Source organism: Balaenoptera musculus, chromosome 16 (assembly GCF_009873245.2).
Source record: "Balaenoptera musculus isolate JJ_BM4_2016_0621 chromosome 16, mBalMus1.pri.v3, whole genome shotgun sequence".
Taxonomy (NCBI): Eukaryota; Metazoa; Chordata; class Mammalia; order Artiodactyla; family Balaenopteridae; genus Balaenoptera; species Balaenoptera musculus.
Genome location: NC_045800.1, coordinates 31673539 through 31698128, shown reverse-complemented (window position 1 = coordinate 31698128; position 24590 = coordinate 31673539). Strand labels below are relative to the sequence as shown.

Sequence of the window (24590 nt, the reverse complement as noted above, 5' to 3'; positions counted from 1 at the left end):
CATAAATCACAGCAAGATCTTTTTTGATTCACCTCCTAGAGTAATGGAAATAAAAACAAAAATAAACAAGTGGGACCTAATGAAACTTAAAAGCTTTTGCACAGCAAAGGAAACCATACACAAGACAAAAAGACAACCCTCAGAATGGGAGAAAATATTTGCAAATGAATCAACGGACAAAGGATTAATCTCCAAAATATATAAACAGCTCATGCAGCTCAATATTAAAGAAACAAACAACCTAATCCAAAAAAGAAGACCTAAATAGACATTTCCCCAAAGAAGACATCCAGATGGCCAAGAAGCACATGAAAAGCTGCTCAACATCACTAATTATTAGAGAAATGCAAATCAAAACTACAATGAGGTATCACCTCACACCAGTTAGAAAGGGCATCATCAGAAAGCCTACAAACAACAAATGCTGGAGAGGGTGTGGAGAAAAGGGAACCCTCTTGCACTGTTGGTGGGAATGTAAATTGATACAGCCACTATGGAGAACAGTATGGAGGTTCCTTAAAAAACTAAAAATAGAATTACCGTATGATCCAGCAATCCCATTACTGGGCATATACCCAGAGAAAACCATAATTCAAAAAACACATGCACCCCAATGTTCATTGCAGCACTATTTACAATAGCCAGGTCATGGAAGAAACCTAAATGCCCATCGACAGACGAATGGATAAAGAGGTTGTGGTACTTATATACAATGGAGTATTACTCAGCCATAAAAAGGAACGAAATTGAGTCATTTGTTGAGATGTGGATGGATGGATCTAGAGACTGTCATACAGAGTGAAGTAAGTCAGAAAGAGAAAAACAAATATCGTATATTAACGTGTGTATGTGGAACCTAGAAAAATGGTACAGATGAACCGGTTTGCAGGGCAAAAGTTGAGACACAGATGCAGAGCACCAACGTATGGACACCAAGGGGGGAAAGCCGTGGGGGGGTGGGGATGGTGGTGTGCTAAATTGGGCAATTGGGATTGACATGTATACACTGATGTGTATAAAATTGATGACTAATAAGAACCTGCTGTATAAAAAAATAAATTAAATAAAATTCAAAAATTAAAAAAAAAAAAAAGAAAGATCTCAGATTAAATAAAGAGGAGTTCAGGGAACAATATTCTGAAGGAAGGATGGCCAATAATACTAAACAAAATTTTTGATTGCCAAGGGATACATAGGATGTTCCCATATAACACAAATCCAGGTTTAGCTTTCAGTCCCTATTCATCTTTCCCTCAAAGTTGGTTAACTAATTATCACGAGGAAAGGTTATCACAGCAGCTATAAATAAAACGTGTAACTATAATATAGAGAACTGTCTTCCCTTATAGCTGGTGAAATTAGTTTTACTACTTTACAGTCAGTGTCATTTGTATATGTGTGTACAGTGGTCACACACATGGTATATACGAACAGAACAGATTCTTTTTTTTTTAATTTTTATTTTATATTGAAGTATAGTTGATATACAATGTTGTGCTAGTTTCAGTAGTACAGCAAAGTGATTTAGTTATACATATACATATATCTATTCTTTTGCAGATTCTTTTCCCATAAAGGTTATTACAGAGTACTGAGTAGAGTTCCCTGTGCTATATACAGTAGGTCCTTGTTGATTATTTTATATCTAGTAGTGTGTATATGTTAATCCCAACCTCCTAATTTATCCCTCCCCTCCATCTCTTTCCCCTTTGGTAACTGTAAGTTTGTTTTCTAAATCTGTGAGTCTGTTTCTGTTTTGTAAATAAGTTCATTTGTATCATTTTTTAGATTCCACATGTAAGTGATATTATATGATATTTTTCTTTCTCTGTCTGACTTACTTCACCTTGTATGATAATCTCTAGGTCCATCCAGGTTGCTGCAAAAGGCATTATTTCATTCTTTTTTATGGCTGAGTATAGATTCTTTTTTTTAAATTATCATGTAACATTATATTAGTTTAAGGTGGACATCATAATGATTTGATATACGTATGTATTGCAAAATGATCACCTCAATAAATTTAGTTAACATCCATTACCTCACATAGTTACAAAGGTTATTTTTCTTGTGATAAGAACTTTTAAGACCAATCTCTTAACAGCTTACAAACATAAAACACAGTATTATTAAATCTAATCACCTTACTGTACATTACATCCCCAGAAGTTATTCATCTTATAATTGGAAGTTTGGACCTTTTGACCACCTTCATCTCCGGCAACTACCAATCTGCAGAACAGATTCCTCTGAGGAAGGAAGAAAGCAATCTTGGTACCCTAAAGAGGTCCACAAAGGTCATACCAGGACCTAGGTTTTAACAAGATCATTCTGTTTTCCTTATTCTATTGCCCATCCTATAGCTAAAGGTAGAATTATCCAAAAAAAAAAAAAAAAAAAAAAAGGTGTGTGTGTGGGGTAGTTCTGAATTGTACACTATCTGGAAATGTCTCCAGAGTGATTAGTCCTTAAGTCTTACAACATTCCTATGAGGTAACTAAGGAATCAGCCTCGTTTATTGGGTAAAAACCTGAATCAGAAAAAAAGTGAGCTGCTTGTACATTTTCCCTTAAGATACCTCTGCCAGGACTCAGTGTCATGAAATTGCTCTGAGATGAAAACACAAGGTGTAGAAACCCAAAGAAACTATAGAAACAAAGACACAACTCCAGAACAGAAGGACAGCCCAAGATGCTTGGCGCTCCTCAATCCAGTAACAGCAGCAGCCGGCACTCACTGAGCATCTGCCATCCACCTGATGTTTACCCACAGTCAATCACTGGCTCCTCATCACAACCCTGCAAGGTAGGTGTTACTACTGTTTTGCAAATGAGAATGTTGAGGAAGAAAGGTTAAATAATTTGGCCACAGTAACAGGGCTATTAAGTAGGGGCAATGCAATTCACAACCAGGACTAATTGTTCCCCCTAAGTCTAGCTCTTCCCAGAAATTCTCCACCATGTCTCCCATGTAACTGGCTATCTCTTAACACCTAATAACAGACCTGCATTACACTTGGTGCTTCACACACATGACACTATTACAAATAACTACTCTGAAAGCTATGCCCATTTTATAGATTAGAAAATGAGATTTAGAAAGGTTAATACGCCTTCCCATGGCCACAAAAAAACAGTGAGTGGCAGCATGGAGATTTAATCTAGGTCTCTCAGACTCTTCAGTCCATGTCTTTTCCATTTTTCATGCTGCTTCCAAAAGTTCTTTCTTTATTTTCTAGTTATTTCACACATACTAGAGACTCTATTATATGGCGATAACTATTACCTCTTCCATTTAAGGGAAGATTGTGATAGACCCATGAAACAGTGGTATTATCCTCATTTTACAGAGGCTTGGAGAGCTTGGGGAACTGGCTCAAGGTATAGAACCACAGATGGCACAGTCAGAACTTAAGCCCAGTCTACAGACCCCCAAGCGTGTACTGATAACCAGTCAACTGTGCTGCCTCCTGGACACTGCTACCTCCATGAACGGTGGAACCGAAACTTCCAAACAAAATTCATTCAGCCAAACCTTAACCTGTTTACATAATAATCTTTTCCAAAGAATCTAAACAAAACAAACAAACAAACAAAAACAACAATTCTCAACATGAATAAGAAACTAATTGTGGTATGGAAAATAAAAATAGTGCTATACAGAATTACTAAAAACAGGAAAGTAAAAAAGATATCAATGAGGTAATAAATTAGATTTTGAGGAATAGTCAAAAGGACTGAAATCAGATGCTTGAGTTTATTTTGGTATTCCTGATCAAACAACAGAAAGTAGTTTCTTAATTTCCAATTACTGTATTTTTCTAATTCAGAAACACTCAAAGATTTACTCATGATGTTCCAGGAAGTTCAGAACTTACCACACATTATCCCTAAGGCTGTGCTAAATACCGCCATATATCCAAAGTAAAATGATGTCTGAAATAAGCCATACATCCTGAAACAAAACCAAAAAATTATATATAGTATATCCATTTTTACTTTAGACATAAGGCCTAAACTCTAGTATTTAAATGACAAACTTAGCTTCTAAAATACAAAATGAAAAAATGTCTCCACTTACTTTGTTTTGAAAAAATAGTAGTAAAAGGAATACATGTAAACATAAATTGCAGTTGATGCAGCAGAGAGAAAACTTGTCCATTGCCTGAAGAAAAAAGTAACCCTTTTGAATGGATGGCACTGAAAGATTTTAAAGCAAAGACTTTTATAAAAACATCCTTTAAGATTCTGTATATTTAAAAACAAATGCATGTACAAATGTACAATGGCATTTAAGTATATCAACGAGGAAAAAGCCTAAGAATTGGAAGGAGAGATCCTAAATTTTGTCAAATTTCCTATTATAAATGACCCTAAATAAACCATTTCCTTTTTCAGACCTGTCTCCTAGTGTTTAAACTAATGACCCTCATTAATACCAAAAAAAATTTTTTTGACTGATATTATTTCTCCTCTAAAATAGTCAACATTTTTACAATTGAAAAAAAAAATCCCTATACTATCTTGAGGAAAATTTCTATACAGATCTTTTACTCCACTTGATACACTTCAAATGGAATCTTATTTAAAAATATTATGGTCCCCAGAGGTTCTTCCCAGAAATAAATACTCACCACCTATAATCCTCTGCATTTAGTAGAAAGTATGTGCACACGATGGTCACACAGACGGTCACAATGCACAGGATGACCAGCACCAGCATCATGAAGCCATAGACATAATAGATCTTATACGCCCAGAAAGATGTGAAGATGAAATACCTAAATACAACACAACGAAGACATAGTTTTCTAGTCTTTATTCATGTAGCTCACACTGCTCTTGCTAAATCTCACTTGCATCTTAGTTCTCACTTTTTTCTCACTTAAATCTCAATATTTTTCTTTCAAGTAACTTCCAACAGTTTCCCTTACCCCCTTTTCATTAAATCATTTAAAATTCTCTCAGAAATATTTTCTTAGATAATCTTTCAAGAACAGACTCATTAGTAGGGTAGGGTACTCATCTCTAAGCAAACTAAATAAATTAGAAGCTTAAGGAGTACATTGTGGAGAAGACAAATGAAAATAGCTAACAATTCTTATTTTTAAAATAAAGTCAATTTCCTCGTTCTTTCATTTTTTTCTAGATACGACACTATATAAACAATGTATTTTAGGAGATTAACCAAGATGGCGGAGTAGAAGGACGTGCTCTCACTCCCTCTTGCGAGAGCACCAGAATCACCACTGGCTGCTGGACAATCATTGACAGGAAGACCCTGGACTTCACCGAGGAGGATACCCCGCGTCCAAGGACAGAGGAGAAACCACAGTGAGACGGTAGGAGGGGCGCAATCAGAGTAAAATCAAATCCCATAACTGCTGGGTGGGTGACTCACAGGCTGGCGAACACTTATACCACAGAATTCCACCCACTGGAGTGAAGGTTCTGAGCCCCACGTCAGGCTTCCCAACCTGGGGGTCCGGCAACGGGAGGAGGAATTCCTAGAGAATCAGACTTTGAAGCCTAGAGGGAATTGATTGCAGGACTTTGACAGGACTGGGGGAAACAGAGACCCCACTCTTGGAGGGCACACACAAAGTAATGTGTGCATCGGGACCCAGGGGAAGGAGCAGTGACCCTGGGGGAGACTGAACCGGACCTACCTGCTGGTGTTGGGGGGTCTCCTGCAGAGGCGAGTGGTGGCTCTGTTTCACCGTGGGGATAAGGACACTGGCAGCAGAGGCTCTGGGAAGTTCTCCTTGGCGTGAGCCCTCCCAGAGTCTGCCATTGACCCCACCAAAGAGCACCGGTAGGCTCCAGTGTTGGGTTGCCTCAGGCAAAACAACCAACAGGGAGGGAACCCAGCCCCACCCATCAACAGTCAAGTGGATTAAGGTTTTACTGAGCTCTGACCGCCACAGCAACAGTCAGCTCTACCCACCACCAGAGCCTCCCATCAAGCCTCTTAGATAGCCTCAACCACCAGAGGGCAGACAACAGAAGCAAGAAAAACTACGATCCTGCAGCCTGTGGACCAAAAACCACAGTTACAGAAAGATAGAGAAGATGAAAAGGCAGAGGGCTATGCACCAGATGAAGGAACAAGAAAAAACCCCAGAAAAACAACTAAATGAAGTGGAGATAGGCAACCTTCCAGAAAAAGAATTCAGAATAATGATAGTGAAGATGATCCAGGACCTCGGAATAAGAATGGAGGCAAAGATTGAGAAGATGCAAGAAATGATTAACAAAGACCTAGAAGAATTAAAGAACAAACAAACAGAGATCACCAATACAATAACTGAAACAATGTATTTTATATTTTATAAAACACCCTATTAAATTAAAAAAGGTTTGATATAGTAATAATGTATAAAATTAGTAAAATAAAAATAATTAGGAAAAGAAAGCCTATGGAAGCTTCATGCCATTTTCACAGTACCACAAGAGAAAGGGCATTAAGATTTTATACCAAAAAAAAGATCCTTTACTCTAATTCCATTACACAAGCCATAGTTAAACAAAAAGGGTTTTTTAGCCTCTTTTCTTTTTCTTGTTCCCTTCTGCTTGTTAGTTACCTTATTCATCACTCATTCTTTCAACAGATATTTACAGAGGCCCTATACATATCAGAGAAGCAGTGAGAACAGAACTGAAGACAAAGTCTCTACTCTCAAGGAGATTAGTTCAGTGGGAACTAGTAAAGGGGCAATCATGACACACAAGTGCTTCTCCAATGCACCTAACAGGGGCAACTTACAGGTTTGGCTGGGTGGGGCTCTGGGGGTAGGGAAGGGTAGTGAGAAGAATCAGATAAGGCATGGTGGGTGGGGAGCTAGAAGAATGTTCCACGCATTGGAACAGCAAAGGCAAAGGCTCACAAATAAAGGAATTCACTGTATTTAGAAAGACTCAAAGTAATTCAGTATGGCTAGAACTTCAAATGAACTGTGAGATATAAGAAATGAGGTTGGAGAAGAGAACAGGGCCAGATTCTATATTATGAAGGTCTTTATTGACTATGTGATGGGGTTTGGACCTTACCTCAATGAAACTGAGAAGTCTTTAGCAACTAAGTGACATGATCAGACTGATACCTTAAAAAGACCACTGTGGCTATCAAGAGGAGAATAGGTGTGAGGGTGGTCAAAGCAGAGAAGTTAAAGATACAGCAGAGTGGCTACCAAACGGAACAGAGTACCCGAGAAAACAGGAAGAGAAGTGATCCACAAGGTAGTATGGACAGGGTAGGAAGGAAAAAATAGTGGCAAGTCAAATCAGGGTGAGGACACAAGTCAGAAAGTACAAAAGAATTTCTCGAACTGGTTTTATTAAACCATGAGCTAGAGTGACATGCTCTCCAATCCCTCTAAGGTGCCGACTAATTAATACCCACAGCTGGCAGGTGACCACCAGGAGTGGCCCAAATCTATGTCAGTTGTCCTTATTAGTGTAATTAGACAATTTAAATGTCACATAAAGAAATAAACATGATAGCTAAAAGAATTATGATTTCTATGAAAATTATGTTGAATACTTTGGAAAAATTCAGTAAGGTGAGCCACTAAAAAAAAAGTGATAAAACTGGGCGTGGGTGAGACAACTATAAAAGACTGGGGGACGAATGTACAAATCTAGAAGGATTCTGCACTTAGGATACTTCAGACAGGTCTTTACGTTCCTGCTCCACTTTAAAAAGGTTGGAAAATACAGAAGATGCATTATGAATTTCAAAGGTAAAAATGATGGAAACGTCAACTGGGTACAAAGGCAAGACCTGGCTCTGTATTTTTTAAAAAAATCAGTGAAAGACGTACCTTTAGTTGTTTTAAGTTAAAATAAAATGCTATGTATGTATCTTTTTTTAATAATTCCCTTACACGAGCCAACTTTTTCAATTAACCAACTGTCAGATTCAATCACACCTCTTAAGGAGGCATCCACTACGCAGGAGAGAATCAGCACTGGGGCATCTGGAAACGTGTAAGGAAATTTTGAGTAGTCACAATGACTGGCATTTCATGGGCAGGATCCAGAGGTGTATGACTGGAGTTCTTGAAAAACTCCCATACAAAGAACTGTCTTTCCTAAAATGCCAGAGCATTCCCATCAAGGAACATTGGAACACAGGCTGAGAAAAGAAATGCTTATATTTTGCAGTGGGGACCAAGGATGCAGACATGAAGCATGGTAACTGGGCACAAGATGGCATATCTCCCACCCCCAAACACATACATAATTCCCAGCACTCCTGTGGGCCTCGATGGAAGAAGACTAGGAATGAATGTGTATCCAAAGATGTCAGGATCTTGACTAACTGGTAGGTAATGGCTTACTTAGTTCCCTGGACCCTTAGAAATATTTTAAAAATAAAAATCAGTAATTTCTTATATCATGTAGGTGATCAAAGGCTGGTCTGACATGCATGCATTCTCTAGCATGCATGCTTTGATTTCTAAGATCTCCTGTTTGGTGAGAAAGGTCTAGAACACAATACAAAAACAGTATAAACTTCACCTGAATATTTGAGAACAAAGCAGAAAACCACCTTTTGATAGACTACGTAGACCCCTTTCTAGAAGCATGGACTTAACAAACTAACTCTGTTAGATGCCTGCCCATCTGATGATTCTATACCTATCCTGACACCTAAATTTTCTTATTACAATGAAATCCCCCAAAACATAAATACATTGCCAAAACTTACATTTCAATAAAGATTGAGCCAAAAGGTAAAATTCCTCCCAGGCAAACAATAACTGCAGGCTCCATGAACCTGGAAAATATTAAAATTAACAGTAAACTTCTAGTATGATTTCCACATTATATTATATAAACCCTGATAATAGAAATCAGATGCTTGGTACTTAAAAATAATCTAAAGGATAGAAACAAACCAGTAAAAAGAAAAACAAAAATTCAAAGAGGCACAGTACTGAGAGAGGACTTCAAATTAGCCGTAGGTTATAGTCAAAATTCTTTTTGGCATTCAAGGCCGAGATAAGAACTTGTGGAACACAAATACTTGCTACTGGCAGAACTCAAGAAAAACTGTGAGTATTTGCTCCTGTTCTATACTTTTCAGTTAACTTCTAAAAATTTTTGTCATTTACTTACAGAAAGCCATAGTGAAAGAAAATAAAAGTCTTGAGACCCCCCTGCATCTGAAATAATGTTTCCCAAATTGTGGCCTTGCCAATCTCTTTGCTCATGCTTGCCTTGGTTCAGTAATTTGGTTTCCTATGAATCATACAATTAAGGTATTACGAGTTCTGAGTTATAAAAGGAGTCAAAGAATGAATAAAAAATAAAATTCAAACCTCATTCATTCACTCAACAAACATTTATTGATTGCAATTGGTAATTCTCCACCTGGAATGCCTTCCCTTGTCTCATAGTTCTCTCCTGCGAGCACTGACTCAAGTGTTCTCCCTGTAAAGCCTTTCCCGGGTCTCCCAAGAAGAGGTGGGTTTTTCCACTGTCTCTTGAACGTAACTCCATGGCAGCACTTACCACACTATACTGTACTGTCTAATTAAATACCTCACTAGATTATAAACCCTGGCAGGCAGAAGCTATTCACCCAGGTATTCCCAGTGTCCAGCACAGTATGTGGCACATAAAAGACAGTAAACTACTATTTCTGAAATGAACAAACTACAAAACTGAGAAGAAAATGAGTTTGAGAGCCGAAAAAAAAAATTAAAAAATTTTAAAGTCTAGTCTTCTTTCCTCCTTTTATAGAAAGCCAAGATCCACAGAGGTTAAAAATGACATGCCCGCCAGATCTAGTATTCAGATTTTGGTTCCCATACAACTATATAAAGAAAATGAAGAGACACGCGAGCCTTCCTACACCTAAATGTGACCCATGGCTATTAGCAAGGTCACGTGTTGCTCCTTCCTCTCCTTCACCAGCCCTAGTGACCCAGAGGAACTTTTGTGATTTCTATGCTTTTCCTTTAACCTCATCCTCCCCAGTAATGGGTAAAGGAACAAACATTAGGTCAATGGGCCTTAACAGTCTAATCTTGATTTGAAGATAAAACTGACTTTAAAAAACAGACTACAAAAGTTCTCATAAGCACCAATCTAAGAGAAAAAGAACACAGACAATTCCTAAGACTAGAACAGATCACTCTCCTTTACACTACGGGGCTATTTTATTCAGCCTCCACTTCTGCAAATGTCTACACACCTCCAAGTCTACAAAAGACTATATAAGTACTTAAACATAAGTTATACTTACAATATAGCAAAATATCTAGGAAAAGAGGCTTTTCAATATATATCCCTTATTATGAATATGTAGAGTCTACCGTATAGCTATTCTTATGAGATGGGGAATAAAAAAAATGTACAGTAAGATTGTTCTATTTATGTCTGCAAGTAAGAATTAGGAAAATAAAGAATGCAGAATAGCATAAATCATCACTAAAACATTCAATTTACTAATTTTATTTTACTTATTTATTTATTTTTATTTTTTTGGCTGCGCCGTGCGGCACGTGGGATCTTAGTTCCCTGACTAGGGATCGAACCCGCACCCCCTGCAGTAGAAGGGTGGAGTCTTAACCACTGGACTGCTGGGGAAGTCCTCAATTTACTAATCTTAAAAGGCAAAACATATAATGAGTTCACATTTTGTTCAAATTTGAATTATGAAAATTAGAAACATAAACATATTAGTGACATCTCACTTTATGTCCAAAAGTTGAAAAAATACAAACCACCTCAAGTTAAAAATCCATCAAGAATCACTATTTCAAAGCTGAATGGTCAAATGAACTATAAACTATGCTTACACTATTGCAATAGAAGAATCGCTTTAGCTGTTAAACAGAAATACCTGTCATCCTTTGTCAGGATGAAATCTTGAATTATGGGAGATCCTCAAAAATACATTTTGTGCATAAAATGTGAAAAATGTATTTGAGAGATTCTATACTATCCCAGAAGTGAAGGTAAAGAACATAGGTCAGTAAATTATAATTGGTCTCAATACTAATTCCTCTCTCAATTGATACAAAATCTATGGCTATAAGTCAATGTTGTTTCGAATAATAAAATATCTGGAAAGGAAAGTGAAATTAGAAGCCAGGGGTTGGCAATCTTTTTCTGTAAAGGTTCAGATAGTAAGTATTTCAGGTTTTGCAGGTGATATGGTCTCTGTCATAACTACTCAACTTTGATGCCACCCTGTAAAAGCAGTCACAGACAATATGTCAACAAACAGGCATGGCTATATTCCAACAAAATTTTATTTATGAAAACAGGCAGCAGGTCAAATCTGGTTTATAGACTGCAGTTATACAACGGCTGCCGCTTTAGGTCCCACCCACCTCTATGCACTAGTGTACTTACCAAAGCATTTGATTTCTCTGTAAATGGCACCAATATTCAAAAAAGTGAAATAAGCATATCATTTATTACTACTCCTAGCAATATAAATTGAAGGAAAAAGTAAAAAGACAAATTCTTAAGTTTAAACTTATAAATACATGCCAATTCTAAAAATTATGTATACGTAATAGCCTTAGGAATTTATATACTGTGAGAAGCAATCACATAAAATTTAGCATTCTCTTTACCATTTTTTCTCCGGTATGGGACGAGGCACAGCATTGACACGACACGGAAAGTTCGGCTGACCTGACAGATTTCGGCCAAGTATTGTACCAACAAGATTTAGAGGAAGGATAACAAAAAAACAGATGCAACAAACGGCCACCTGTAAATTAAATTAAAATATGTGTGATTACTCAGAGAACAATAACACTAATAAAAACAAGTAAAAACGACACTTAAAAATTTAAATACAATTTGATCACAAGAGAAAATGTTTAAGTTCAATAAGGGTTAAAATTGTGCAGAGTATATACTAATGGCAATAGGAAAAGAATGTGCTTTAAAATATTAGCATTAAACTAAATGCAAGTTGAACTGTTTCCTATCTACTGTAGTTCCCAATTTTTCCTATTCTTCCATACTGTCCCTACTACAGTCCTTTTTCCTCTCCTTTCACTTTCAGCTGTCATGCTTTTAACATATCCTTTATCTTTTATCATTATAACCAACTTATTTACTTGCCTACACTTCATTGAGCTCCTAATATGCATAAGGACCTTTATACATGTTATTTTTCTACTTTACAGATGAAGAAAATGAGACTTAGAGAGGCTAAGTAACTTCCCATGATCACACAATTAGTAGGTGGCTGAACTAATATTTCAATTCAGATCTGCCTGTCTCAATCTGTCTGCTCGTTTCTATTCTACAGTGCCACAGGATCTTAAAAATAGAAGACTATCACTATTTATGTACATATGTATATTACTAAAATAAAATGAGTATTTTTCTGCCAATTAGTAATTCAAAGTCTAAAGTTACAGGGAAGACCACACAGAGATTCTAGAACCAAAGTGGTTAGTTAATAAATAAATAAATTTATTTTTGTGATTTTGTTTCTTTATATAAATCTGTACACTCAAGGAGACACACTCAAGCTCTTTTCCAGCCAGCATCTGGTTAGGATTATTTCACTCTGAACTTCAAAAACTGGAATAGGACTGAATCACCTCTAAGATCTCTTTCAATTATACATTTTGGGGTTCTAATAAATCAAATGTAAAAGTGAGATGCAGCTCAATATTAAAGAAACAAACAACCTAATCCAAAAATGGGCAGAAGACCTAAATAGACATTTCTCCAAAGAAGACATACAGATGGCCAAGAAGCACATGAAAAGCTGCTCAACATCACTAATTATTAGAGAAATGCAAATCAAAACTACCACGAGGTATCACCTCACACCAGTTAGAATGGGCAACATCAGAAAATCTACAAACAACAAATGCTGGAGAGGGTGTGGAGAAAAGGGAACCCTCTTGCACTGTTGGTGGGAATGTAAATTGATACAGCCACTATGGAGAACAGTACGGAGGTTCCTTAAAAAACTAAAACTAGAACTACCATATGACCCAGCAATCCCACTACTGGGCATATACCCAGAGAAAACCATAATTCAAAAAGACACATGCACCCCAATGTTCATTGCAGCACAATTTACAATAGCCAGGTCATGGAAGCAACCTAAATGCTCATCGACAGACGAATGGATAAACAAGTTGTGGTACAGGGACTTCCTGGGTGGTGCAGTGGTTAAGAATCCGCCTGCCAATGCAGGGGACACGGGTTCGAGCCCTGGTCTGGGAAGATCCCACATGCTGCGCAGCAACTAAGCCCGTGCGCCACAACTATTGAGCCTGCGCTCTAAAGCCCGCGAGCCACAACTACTGAGCCCATGTGCTGCAACTACTGAAGCCCACGCGCCTAGAACCAGTGCTCCACAACAAGAGAAGCCACCACAATGAGAAGCCCACGCACTGCAACGAAGAGTAGCCTCCTCTCGCCACAACTAGAGAAAGCCCGTGCGCAGCAACAAAGACCCAACACAGCCAAAAATAAATATAAAATTAATTAATTAATTTAAAAAATAAGAAGTTGTGGTACATATATACAATGGAATATCACTCAGCCATAAAAAGGAACGAAACTGAGTCATTTGTTGAGACGTGGATGGATCTAGAGACTGTCATACAGAGTGAAGTAAGTCAGAAAGAGAAAAACAAATATCGTATATTAACGCATGTATGTGGAACCTAGAAAAATGGTACAGATGAACCGGGTTGCAGGGCAGAAGTTGAGACACAGATGTAGAGAACAAATGTATGGACACCAAGGGGGGAAAGTGCCGGGGGGGTGGGGATGGTGGTGTGTTGAACTGGGCAATTGGGATTGACGTGTATACGCTGATATGTATAAAACTGATGACTAATAAGAACCTGCTGTATAAAAAAATTAAATTAAATTAAAAAATTTAAAAAAAAACCTCAATAAAATGTACCTTGATGGGGGAAGAAAAAAAAAAGTAAAAGTGAGAGAAAAGCTAAATGAAAACTGTGAAGAAACTGACTGAGAGAAATGAAGAGGTGTGGGGTAGAAAATCCACAGTGATCACATGAGAAGGAAAAAATCTATTTTGAAGCAACATTGTGAAAACTCTACATCTTCATTATATCCTTATGTGTGCTGTGTGTGTTAAACAAGCCAAAGAGTATTATCATCTTCCTTTCAGGTAAAACTTGTATAAATGTATGAGAGTTAAGAGAGTTTGAAATTCCATTTTAAAGCTCAGACTTAGGAACTCAAATCATTGGTGTCTCAGTTTAGACCTGTTAATAATATGAATTTTTGCCCATATAAATAACAAGAATATGTGAAACATAAAAAATAAGCAGACATTTTAAAGATATTTTAAATACTAGGATATATTGTGAATTACACATACCTCATATTTCGGGGGTGAATTCTGTCTCAATTTTTGTTATTCATTGTTGATTGCTTTTTAAATTATTATTTTGCTATCATTAAGCATATAAAACTCATAAATATTAACACACTGTGATAGAGACCTATGTATTTTCCCCTTAATTTACCAGAATTCTAATTTCAAATAAGGATTGAAGAGAAGCTGGAGAAAACATTCCTATGTGGAATGACAATGGTCTAGCAGAGTGGTCTTCAAACTGTTCCACAGAACCTCAGGTCCTGCTGAAGAGTTTCAGGAATTCCACAAGCATTTGATTTGAATATCCTTTTGAAAATAGTTTTTTAAAAAGAATATTTTTAAGTGTAATAAAAATATACACACTCAAATTAGTTCTATACCAAATATTAATAACTGGAGATCTCACAATCATGTTAACTCATTTTCATGCAAACCTCAAAATAAATTTTCTCCTGCTATCTCTGCGTATATATTTGGACTCCTAGTAAACGTGTCATTGATTAGGAAGGCTTGTAATGCTACACTGGTCTTTTGTTCTCCCTCCCCATCCTCCACCCCAACCCAATTCAGGCCTGCACATATTTGCTCACTAAAAGCTTTACAAGCAAATGCACTACAGCACATGCATGTCACAAGCAATTAAGTGGCAGGTGAAATGAGGGCATATCTTGCCTTGTGTGTTTAATCAAAGCATAACAGCAGTCAACAAAGGAACCTATAAACGGTCTCATCAACACAATACCAACTGTTTAGCATTTAATTTTTTCCCCTTTTCCTGACTTTTTAATACATGATAAAAAATGTAAGCAGTTTGTTAGAAACTGTTAGTGACTGAACTGTGAAACCAATTTCCTACTCCTTTATGTCCAAGTTCTGGATGAGTTTACTTGAAAAATACTCTGAGACTGCAAGGCAAGCTATTAAAAAAAAAAAAAAAAGTCACACGGAACTAAATTATCCGAGAAGTCAGGATTTTTCTCAATACTGATATTCAACCAAACAAACAAACTGGTTACTGAAGAAGAATGTTACCTGTACCCCCGTGGTATTAGATCTGCATTCATCGCAACTTTATTGCTCTCATTAAATTTAGAATGTTAAAATATTGAATTTGCAAAATTTATTTATACTAACAGAATCAAGCTTGTATCTGTTTTGTTTACTGGGCTTCTGCATTAAGCTTTCATTTAAAATGAAATTTAACAACTAAGAATTAAAAAACCATTAGTCTAATACACTGGTGAAAACCCTGGAACTCAAACTAACACAGGGCCCACCCCTAGAGCTTCCTAGCCTCTGTTCATGGACCAATGAAAAGTGGAAACAGGGATGGGGGAAGGAAGGACTCACTCCAGGTTGAGGGCCTCCCCTAGCTACAATGAGAACAAGATAGAAACAAGTACTGCCTATCACTGCTTAATACCCCAAAGATGTACCAACTGGTCAATTATTCTCAACCTCAGTCACAGACCAAGAATGTGACTATTATTCTATCTTTATTTCCAGACTGGCCTTCTAAGGAAATCTGTGGTGTGAGTGGAATGGAAAGGGAAAAGGCAGCCTAAGATGGGCTATTATGGAATACTAAAGGATATAAATTTTACTGAGGATGATAGACAGTAACTGCTTATAGGTAAGGTGATGGTCAGAAAATATATCATCTTGTCAGTCATTATGTTTAGGCATTTCCTTGACACTTGCTCAGAGTTGGCAATTTTTATGACTCCTTTTCTACCTTATGCATTTTATGCCTTTATGTCTATATAAAAATTATTTAGCTTCAATTTAAGCACGTCAACAATAATCAACCTAACAATCAGGACATTGCCAACTTAAACACAAAGGCTTATAAGAAGCCTATCTATTTTATAGATATTTTCAACATGCTAATTAATAACTCCCCATTCTGTTTCTTGGGCAACTTCAATACTGTAATAGAAGAAACACTGGGTTTGAAGTTAAAAACTTATTCTATAATGCTAGCATTATCCTGTTACCAAAACCATAAAAAAAGACATTATAAGAAAATTGCAGATCAATATTTCTCGTAAATATAGGTTCAAAACAAAAAGCAACAAATTTTAGCAAATGGAATCCAGCTATATATAAAATGGATAATACATCATAACAAATTGAGGTTTATCACAGGAATGCAAGATTGGTTTAAGATTCAATAATCAATCAATGCAGTTCACCATATTATCAGACTAAAAAAAGAAAAATCACAGATCATCTCAAAAGGTGCAGAAAAAAATCACTGCAAGAGCCAACCTCCCTTCACAATAAAACAAACTCAGCAAACCAGGAACAGAGGGGAACTTCATCAACTTGATTAAGGACATCTATCAAAAAACTACAGGTAATATTTCTTGATGGCACAAGACTGAATACTTTCCCCCTAAGATTGGGAACAAGAGAAGAAGTCTGCTCTCACCTCTTCTATTCAACATTGTACTGGAGGTTCTAGCCAGTGTAATAAGGCAAGAAAAAGAAATAAAAGGCATACAGATTAGAAAGGTAGAAATAAAACTGTCTTTATTCCCAGACAACATGACAATCTATGTAAAAAAATCTTCAGGAATCTACAAAAAAGAAGTTAGAACTAATAAGTGAGTTTAGCAAAGGTGCAAGATGCAAAGCCAACATGCAAAAATCAACTGTTTTTCTATACACTAGCAACAAGCAATCAGAATTTTTAATTTAAAAAATACCATTTACAAATAGCATAAAAAATATGAAATACTTAGGGGTAATTTCAATAAAAGCTGTACAAAACCTAAACATTAACACCTATAAAACATTACAAAGAAAAAGTAAAGATACCTAAATAAGTCAAGAGATACTGTGTTCATTAATCAAAAGACTTAATATAATGTTAAGATGTGAATTCTTCCCAAATTGATCCATAGATTTAATGCAATCCTAATCAAAACCCCAGGGTTTTTTGTAGAAATTGACAAGCCAATTCTAAACTTAACATGGAAATGCAAAGAACCTAAAAAATCCAAAACAACTCTGAAAAAGAATTGATTTCAAGACTTACTGTAAAGCTACAATAATCAAGACAGTGTGATACTGGCATCAAAAAAACCCAAAAAACAAATTAATCAGTGCAACAGAAAAAAAAGTTCAGAAATAGATCCACATAGATATGTGGTCAATTGATTATCAATAAAAGTGCTAAGGGAATTCAGTGGAGAAAGGGTAATTTTTTCAACAAATGGTGCTAGAACAAATGAATAGCCATAAGCAAAACAAAACAAAACAAAACCCCTTGACCCTTAACTCATACAATACATAAAATAAACTACAAATGGATCATAGACCTATATTTCAGAGCTAAAACTATAAAATTTCTAGAAGAAAACATATGAGGAAAACTTACTGATCTTTGATTTGGCAAAAGATTTCTTAAAAAGGACAGAAAAGTACAAATCATAAAAGGAAAAAAATCAATAAATTGGACTTCAAAATTAATAACTTTTGCTCTTCAAAAGATACTCTCGGACTTCCCTGGTGGCGCAGTGGTTGAGAATCTGCCTACCAATGCAGGGGATATGGGTTTGAGCCCTGGTCTGGGAAGATCCCACATGCTGTGGAGCAACTAAGCCTGTGCGCCACAATTACTGAGCCTGCGCTCTAGAGCCCAAGAGCCACAACTACTGAGCCTGCGTGCCACAACTACTGAAGCCCACACACCTAGAGCCCGTGCTCCACAACAAAGAGAAGCCACCACAATGAGAAGCCCGCGCACCACAATGAAGAGTAGCCTCTGCTCGCCGCAACTAGAGAAAGCCCGCGTGCAGCAACGAAGACCCAACGCAGCCAAAAATAAATAAATTAATTTAAAAAAAAAAAAGCATGTCCCCATCTTGCCCAATTAATATCAAGCAGATGTGGGGCAAAACCATAAAAAAAAAAAAAGATACTCTTAAGAGAATGAAAAGACAAGCCACAAAATGGGAGAATATACTTGCAAGCTACATATAAGACAAAGGACTGGTATCTACAATATATAAAGAACTCTTACCATTCAACAAGACAACCTATAAAAAATAAGCAAAAGATTTAAACATTCATTAAAGAATATATATGGATGGCAAATAAGTACACAAAAATATCTTCAACATTAGTCATTAGGGAAATGCAAATTTAAACCACAATGAGACAACACTACACTTCCACTATAATGGCTAAAAAGACTGACCATATCAAGTACTGGAGATAATGTGGAGCAACTGGAACTCTTATAAATACAATGCTAGTGGGAATGTAAAATGGCAAAACCACTTTGGGAAAGTTTAATAGCTTCTTGAAAAGTTAAGCTATCATATGACTCAGTCATTCCACTGTAGTTATTTATCCAAGAGAATCAAAAAATATGTCCACACAAAGATTTACATATGAATAATCACAGCAGCTTGATTTGTAATAGCCAAAAACTGAAAACAATTCAAAAGTTCATTACTGGGTAAGTGGATAAACAAACTGTGGTACTTCCCTTGCAATAAAATACTACTGAGCAATACAAAGGAACAAAACTATTAATATATGCAACAACATCGAGAGACTTTTAAAATAATTTTCTGAGTGAAAAAAGACAAAAAAAAGATCATACTGTGTGATTCTACTTATATGAAATTCTAGGTAATGCAAACTAATCTAAGATGACAGAGAGCAGACCGGTGGTTACCTGAGAATGAAAAAGGGAAGGGAAAAAGAAAATTTTTTAAGTAAAAAAAAAAAAAAAGAAAGAAAGAAAGAGAGGGACTTCCCTGGTGGCATAGTGGTTAAGAATCCGCCTGCCAACTCAAGGGACACGGGTTCGAGCCCTGGTCTGGGAAGATCCCACATGCCGCAGAGCAACTAAGCCCGTGCACCACAACTACTGAGCCCACGTGCCACAACTACCAAAGTCCGCGCGCCTAGAGCCCGTGCTCCGCAACAAAGAGAAGCCACTGCAATGAGAAGCCTGCGCACCGCAACGAAGAGTAGCCCCTGCTTGCAGCAATTAGAGAAAGCCCACACGCAGCAACGAAGACCCAACGCAGCCAAAAATAAATAAATAAATAGATAGATAAATAAATAGATAAAAAAAGAAAGAGGGAAGGAAGGAGAAGGAAAAGGGGATAAATTACAAAGGTATACAACAAAACTTCTGGACTTGATAAATACCTTTTTTTAAATTGTGGTGACTGTTTCCCAAATATATACATATATCAAAGCTTGTCACACTTTAAATAGATACAATTTATCATATGTTAATTATACCTCAATACAGCTGTAAAAACATACAGACCGAAAAAGGCATAAAACATTCTTCATTCACTGCTCTCGGCATAAATCTGAATTCCAGGCAGAAAGGAAAAAAAGGAAAAAAAACTAAAACAGATCATCACCACCACCAGCACCACAACAAAGAAAATGTGACTTTAAGTGAAAAACTGAATCCTAGTTTTTGGCTTGGTAAAACCACGATAATGCATACCACTATCTCTACCTCGTTGAGCTCTTCTGAAAACCAGGTGAGACAAGGGGTGTGAAAGTGTTTTGCAAAGTAGAAAATGCTGTGCAAATGTACCTGTCCTTACTATAACTCATCCTGTTAGATACGGCACATCACCTCAGTCAGCTGGGATCATTTTAGATGCTGTCTTCATCATTCCATATTACTAGTCCCTGCCCCACGCCCATCTCATGACCTTGTTCAATTTAATCATCAGATCACTGTGCCTTTATATGTCATCAACAATGATTTGAATAGGTCAAAGTCAAGAATGTCTGTCATGTTCTACTAAAAGACAGTATGTGACATATTATGGGTAATATCATACCAATACTTTAATTCTATAATTATTTACATGTTTACCTGACTGTACTATTCTACCCACATTTCTCCAGCTTGTCCAACAAGATATAATACTTTATTTATACTCTTTTGTTCTTCTAGTCTTGCTAAAACCTACCCAAGAGAGGAACTGAAGTTGTTCTGGCATTTTTGTTTTAATGAATCCATAATAGCTCCTCATGTTCATTACTTCCTGTGACTTAAAAAGTAAATTTTAATAACACATTCTAAAATCTTGTGCCTCATCAACATCAAGTTCACTATGTTTTGTAAGGGAGAATCCACTTTCTTCATTTTCCTTCTAGAAAAACAATTTGCCTCTGTCGTATACAGTTATTCAAGCAGTACTTATCAGCATGATCTCTCAGTATCTCTAAAAGATCATTTATATGAGCAACTAAACTTACTGCTAAGGCGGCTGGGTACTCCTGTACAATCAATCCCCTTATCTAAGGCTTCACTTCCCTCTTATCAGGGATTATTTCCTCTTGTCTTTTCTTGTTTGAAGGTTATTTTATTTGATGAAAAATAAAAAGAGAAAGAATGAGATAGAGCCATTCTTCTTTTACTCTGTTACATCATTGATCCCATGTAATGAGCCTTTGGTCTTGTTATCAAAATATTTTTACAAAATCCTTTTGTTAGCCTTAGCACTTGTCAAGAGTTCAGGTTAGGAAACGGAGATTTTCTAACACTATTTTTATAGACTTTGGTATTCTTTTATACTTAGGTATACTGTACTCTTCTCATAGCCTTTGAGAGATCACAAAATAGCATGTATCCATTAATCTTTGTCTCCATTTTTTCCTCACTGTGTTAATTTCTGATTATATATCATGAATTTCTTTTTTTGCGGGGGGGGGGAGCAGCACGCCACACGGCATGCAGGATCCTAGTTCCCTGATCAGGGGTCGAACCTGCACCCTGTGCAGTGGAAGTGCACAGTCTTAGCCACTGGACCACCAGGGAAGTCCCCATGAATTTCATTTTTCAAAAACCTCAAATTCTCAAGCCATTTTCCCAGTTATGGCCCAAGACTTGGGTCATGAGAGAGCATTTCCCTAAATATTTGTGAAATCTGATTTCCTAAAACCTAGGGCCTATTTCTGATGATTCCCCTCCCAAGCTAAAACAAACCTCAAGATGACAAATATGACATGGCTCATGACCCCTGTTACTTCTCCATCAACTATTCTACCCATTAAGAGACAACACCATAAAGTATGATAAGTCAAGGATTTATCAATGCATTCTGAGCTGAATAATATTTAGATGAGAAAGGTTATTAGTTTCTATGCTACCTTGCCTCTGAGTTTAAAACTCTGCAACTTGGTTCTTTGTCCTTTGAAAGCCTCCAATAACATTAAATTAAGAATCTGAGATTTACAACCCACAAAAGACTTGATGCCTAAAATGTTTTTTTCAGAATATCCTGGCAAACCCTTCCTCATTCCCAAGAAACTCTCATAGGACCAAAAACTCTGGGTATAACACCTAAATCATTTCTGAACAAATTCCAAAGGAAAAAGGTTTTACCTTACCAGATTCAATTTAATTTGAAGTACACTCTCTCTGACTCTCTGTATAGTACCTCTGCCAGAACACACCAACTTCAGAAACAGGTATGTTCATCTCTGAACAGTCTTTGACCCCAAATTTCATTTAAATGCTCTCTTACATTGTTTTGTAATACTCTCTAGGAACCATGCCTTAAGCCTGGGACACTAGACATTAGCTGAGATTACCACTACCACCCTCTACTTATGCTTCTTTTACCTTTATTAACCTGCTAAGATTGACTATTATTCAACAAGTTTAATCTGGCATGGATTAAATGGCTTTTTATGTATAATCACGTACACATGAGCAGAGAATTTGGGGTCCAGAGACAAATTTCAACCATTTTCAATCTTATCTTGGGCTAGTCCTGGGGACAAAAGCAGTATTCTGACAAGACTCCAGATCCCAAGTGGGCAAAATCCCCATTGTTCTGGTGCCTCTGTAGGACAAGACAGAGGCTGAAGTCACTATGACTACAGCTGGATTAAGCCTTCAATTGTGGAATCTCTGAGAAAACAGAACCAGAGCTAAGATCACCAGAGAAGAGGCTCAATGTCCAAGAGATCAAAGGAATGGGGGACAGAATGAGCTAAGGCCTCAGGAAGAGCATATAAGAGTATCTGAAGACTCTGATTTTCAAACTAGGCTATTTTAGTAGGAGAACCAGCTTCTCAGACACATGTGGTCTGGGAGCTTTTCAGCTGACAGATCCATCCTCAGATGCTGGGAACTAGAATCAGGTAAATAGTAGAGACTGGGTTTAAAGCAGGACAGATAAATTGGCATAGGATGAAGCCCTGGGCATTGAAATTTTTTAAACTCCCAAGTGATTCTAATGTGTACCCAAGGTTGAGAACCATGGAGTTTACGAGAATATATAACCATTTCCTTCATAATGTCAACAAGTCAAATAACTTAAAATATAAGTTTAAGTAGTTAAAACACTTAATGGACAACTAGGTCGAACATTCACATCAATTCTTAAATTTCATGTTCTAAACAAGTTCTGATACTCTTAAAAAGAGGCAAAAAATGTTAGAACACACACCTGATTAAAACTTGAGGGCGGTGGAATGCCCTTCACTCAGCATTCCTTCATTACAAATTAGAATGCAAATTAAGACCATGACATTGTAGAAGGCTGCTAAGCACCAACAGCCAGTCTTTTATACACCAAATATCAATTTTACAAACCATCTCTGGCTCAGCAGAGAGTCTGATATTGTATTTGAATAATTAGTAATTATTAAATTATCTAAAGGCAAGTTACAGTGAATATTAGCATTTAAAACCCCATTTACACAGTGGTAAAATTTATAATTTTAGTGAAACAAAGCAACTTTGAAATATAATTTTCACCACATCAAATTCAAAACTTTATGATGAAAATTATAACAGAATCAGAATTTTAATTACAGAATGAAAGTAATTAATTCAGTAGATCATCTTTAAGAAGTAACTTGAATCTCTATAGATACTTCCTGATGGCCTGGAACTACTATGAAGCAAATTCTTTTCCAGTTAATTAATGAATGTAATTAATTACTTTACCCTTTCCTAACGTTTATCAGTTACTTTGCCTTGCAAAAACAAAAAAACAAACAAAAGCTTTCAATTTTGAAGCAATCTGCAAAATATTCCTAAATAAAAAATATTAAAGACGTAGTAAAAATATATATGCAAGGTGTCTTTGAAAAACCTGGACTGTAAAACAACCAATCATCTGGAATTTCTGCAAAACCATTCAATAACTCCCATACGACAGAAAGAAAGCCAAAACAAGATTAAAATTCAGATGGAGATACGGGTTCCAGTTACAGTTCTGCCATTAACTATCTGTATGACCTTAACCAAGTTAACTGCCTCTCTGAAAAGCAGTAACCACCTTCCAACTCGCATACGTATATGTACATGTTTGCAAAAGTGTACATTAAGACTAAAGTCTACTCCAGGCCTAAAATTCTGTTTCTAGTAAAAAGACAACAGGAAGAATCTGAAGACTGTGAGTTAACTGTGTAAAGCGCCAGTATTTCCGTGCTTTAGCTTTAATATATTTAAATAATCTAAAACATTTCAAACTCTGTGATAACACGTAAGATATGAGATAGGATTTTAATATCTATAGCACATATATTATCAATATTAATATAGATGCTTTCATAAGGTTCTAAAAATAGTACACTGTTACCAAAAAAAAAAAAAATGTTATGGAGAGTCTTCACTTCCTACCACTGCACTCACCTACCACATTAAAACACCCATGTTGCTTGTGTGTCATCATTCTTCCTCTAAAATATACTCACCAGTTTCTCCCTAGCTGTTCTTTCACTTTATTGGTTGACAGAATCAAGAAAAAAAGTTCTTTACCTAACTTTCCAGGACTGGGTAGGGACTGGCTGCAAACAGCAGAACTCCTAGCTAAGAGGTACTTGGGAGAGACAGCCCGCCTCACGTTAGAGAATGTTTATACTCTTTCAGTTTAAAAGTAAGATGCAAGCAACTCACCATTGTTCCAAAAGGAATGGCTCTCGAAGCATGGTAATAAATGGCTATAAAATTGATGAAGAAGGCAGTGCCACACACCATAGCTGGGATGAGGAATGCACCAATGAACATCTGCTTTATCCATCTCCTTCCTGAAAGAAAAGGGAAACTATAACAATCAGAGAGCTAGGTAGACAGACAGACATATATTAATGTTTAAAAGGTGGTTATTTAGTACCAAATTATCTAAAATTTTAATGTAAAGAACTTAAATTTGACGTACTAATAGCTGTTTCAAAACAACAGCTAAAAAAGACCAGTCCAGCTATTCAAGTATGTCTAG

At 36.6% G+C, this 24590-nt stretch overlaps 1 protein-coding gene across 1 annotated transcript in view; it reads right to left on the bottom strand.

The window, feature by feature from the left end:
* Positions 1-24590, bottom strand: part of TM9SF3 (transmembrane 9 superfamily member 3) — a 76344-nt gene that overhangs the window by 11459 nt on the left and 40295 nt on the right. Inside the window, exons 9-14 of the mRNA XM_036828323.1 lie at positions 24269-24399; positions 11597-11736; positions 8713-8781; positions 4634-4780; positions 4081-4164; positions 3878-3954 (exon numbers count right to left, since the gene is read on the bottom strand). Of these exons, the coding sequence (XP_036684218.1) occupies positions 3878-3954; positions 4081-4164; positions 4634-4780; positions 8713-8781; positions 11597-11736; positions 24269-24399 (648 nt within the window). The remainder of the gene's footprint in view (positions 1-3877; positions 3955-4080; positions 4165-4633; positions 4781-8712; positions 8782-11596; positions 11737-24268; positions 24400-24590) is intronic.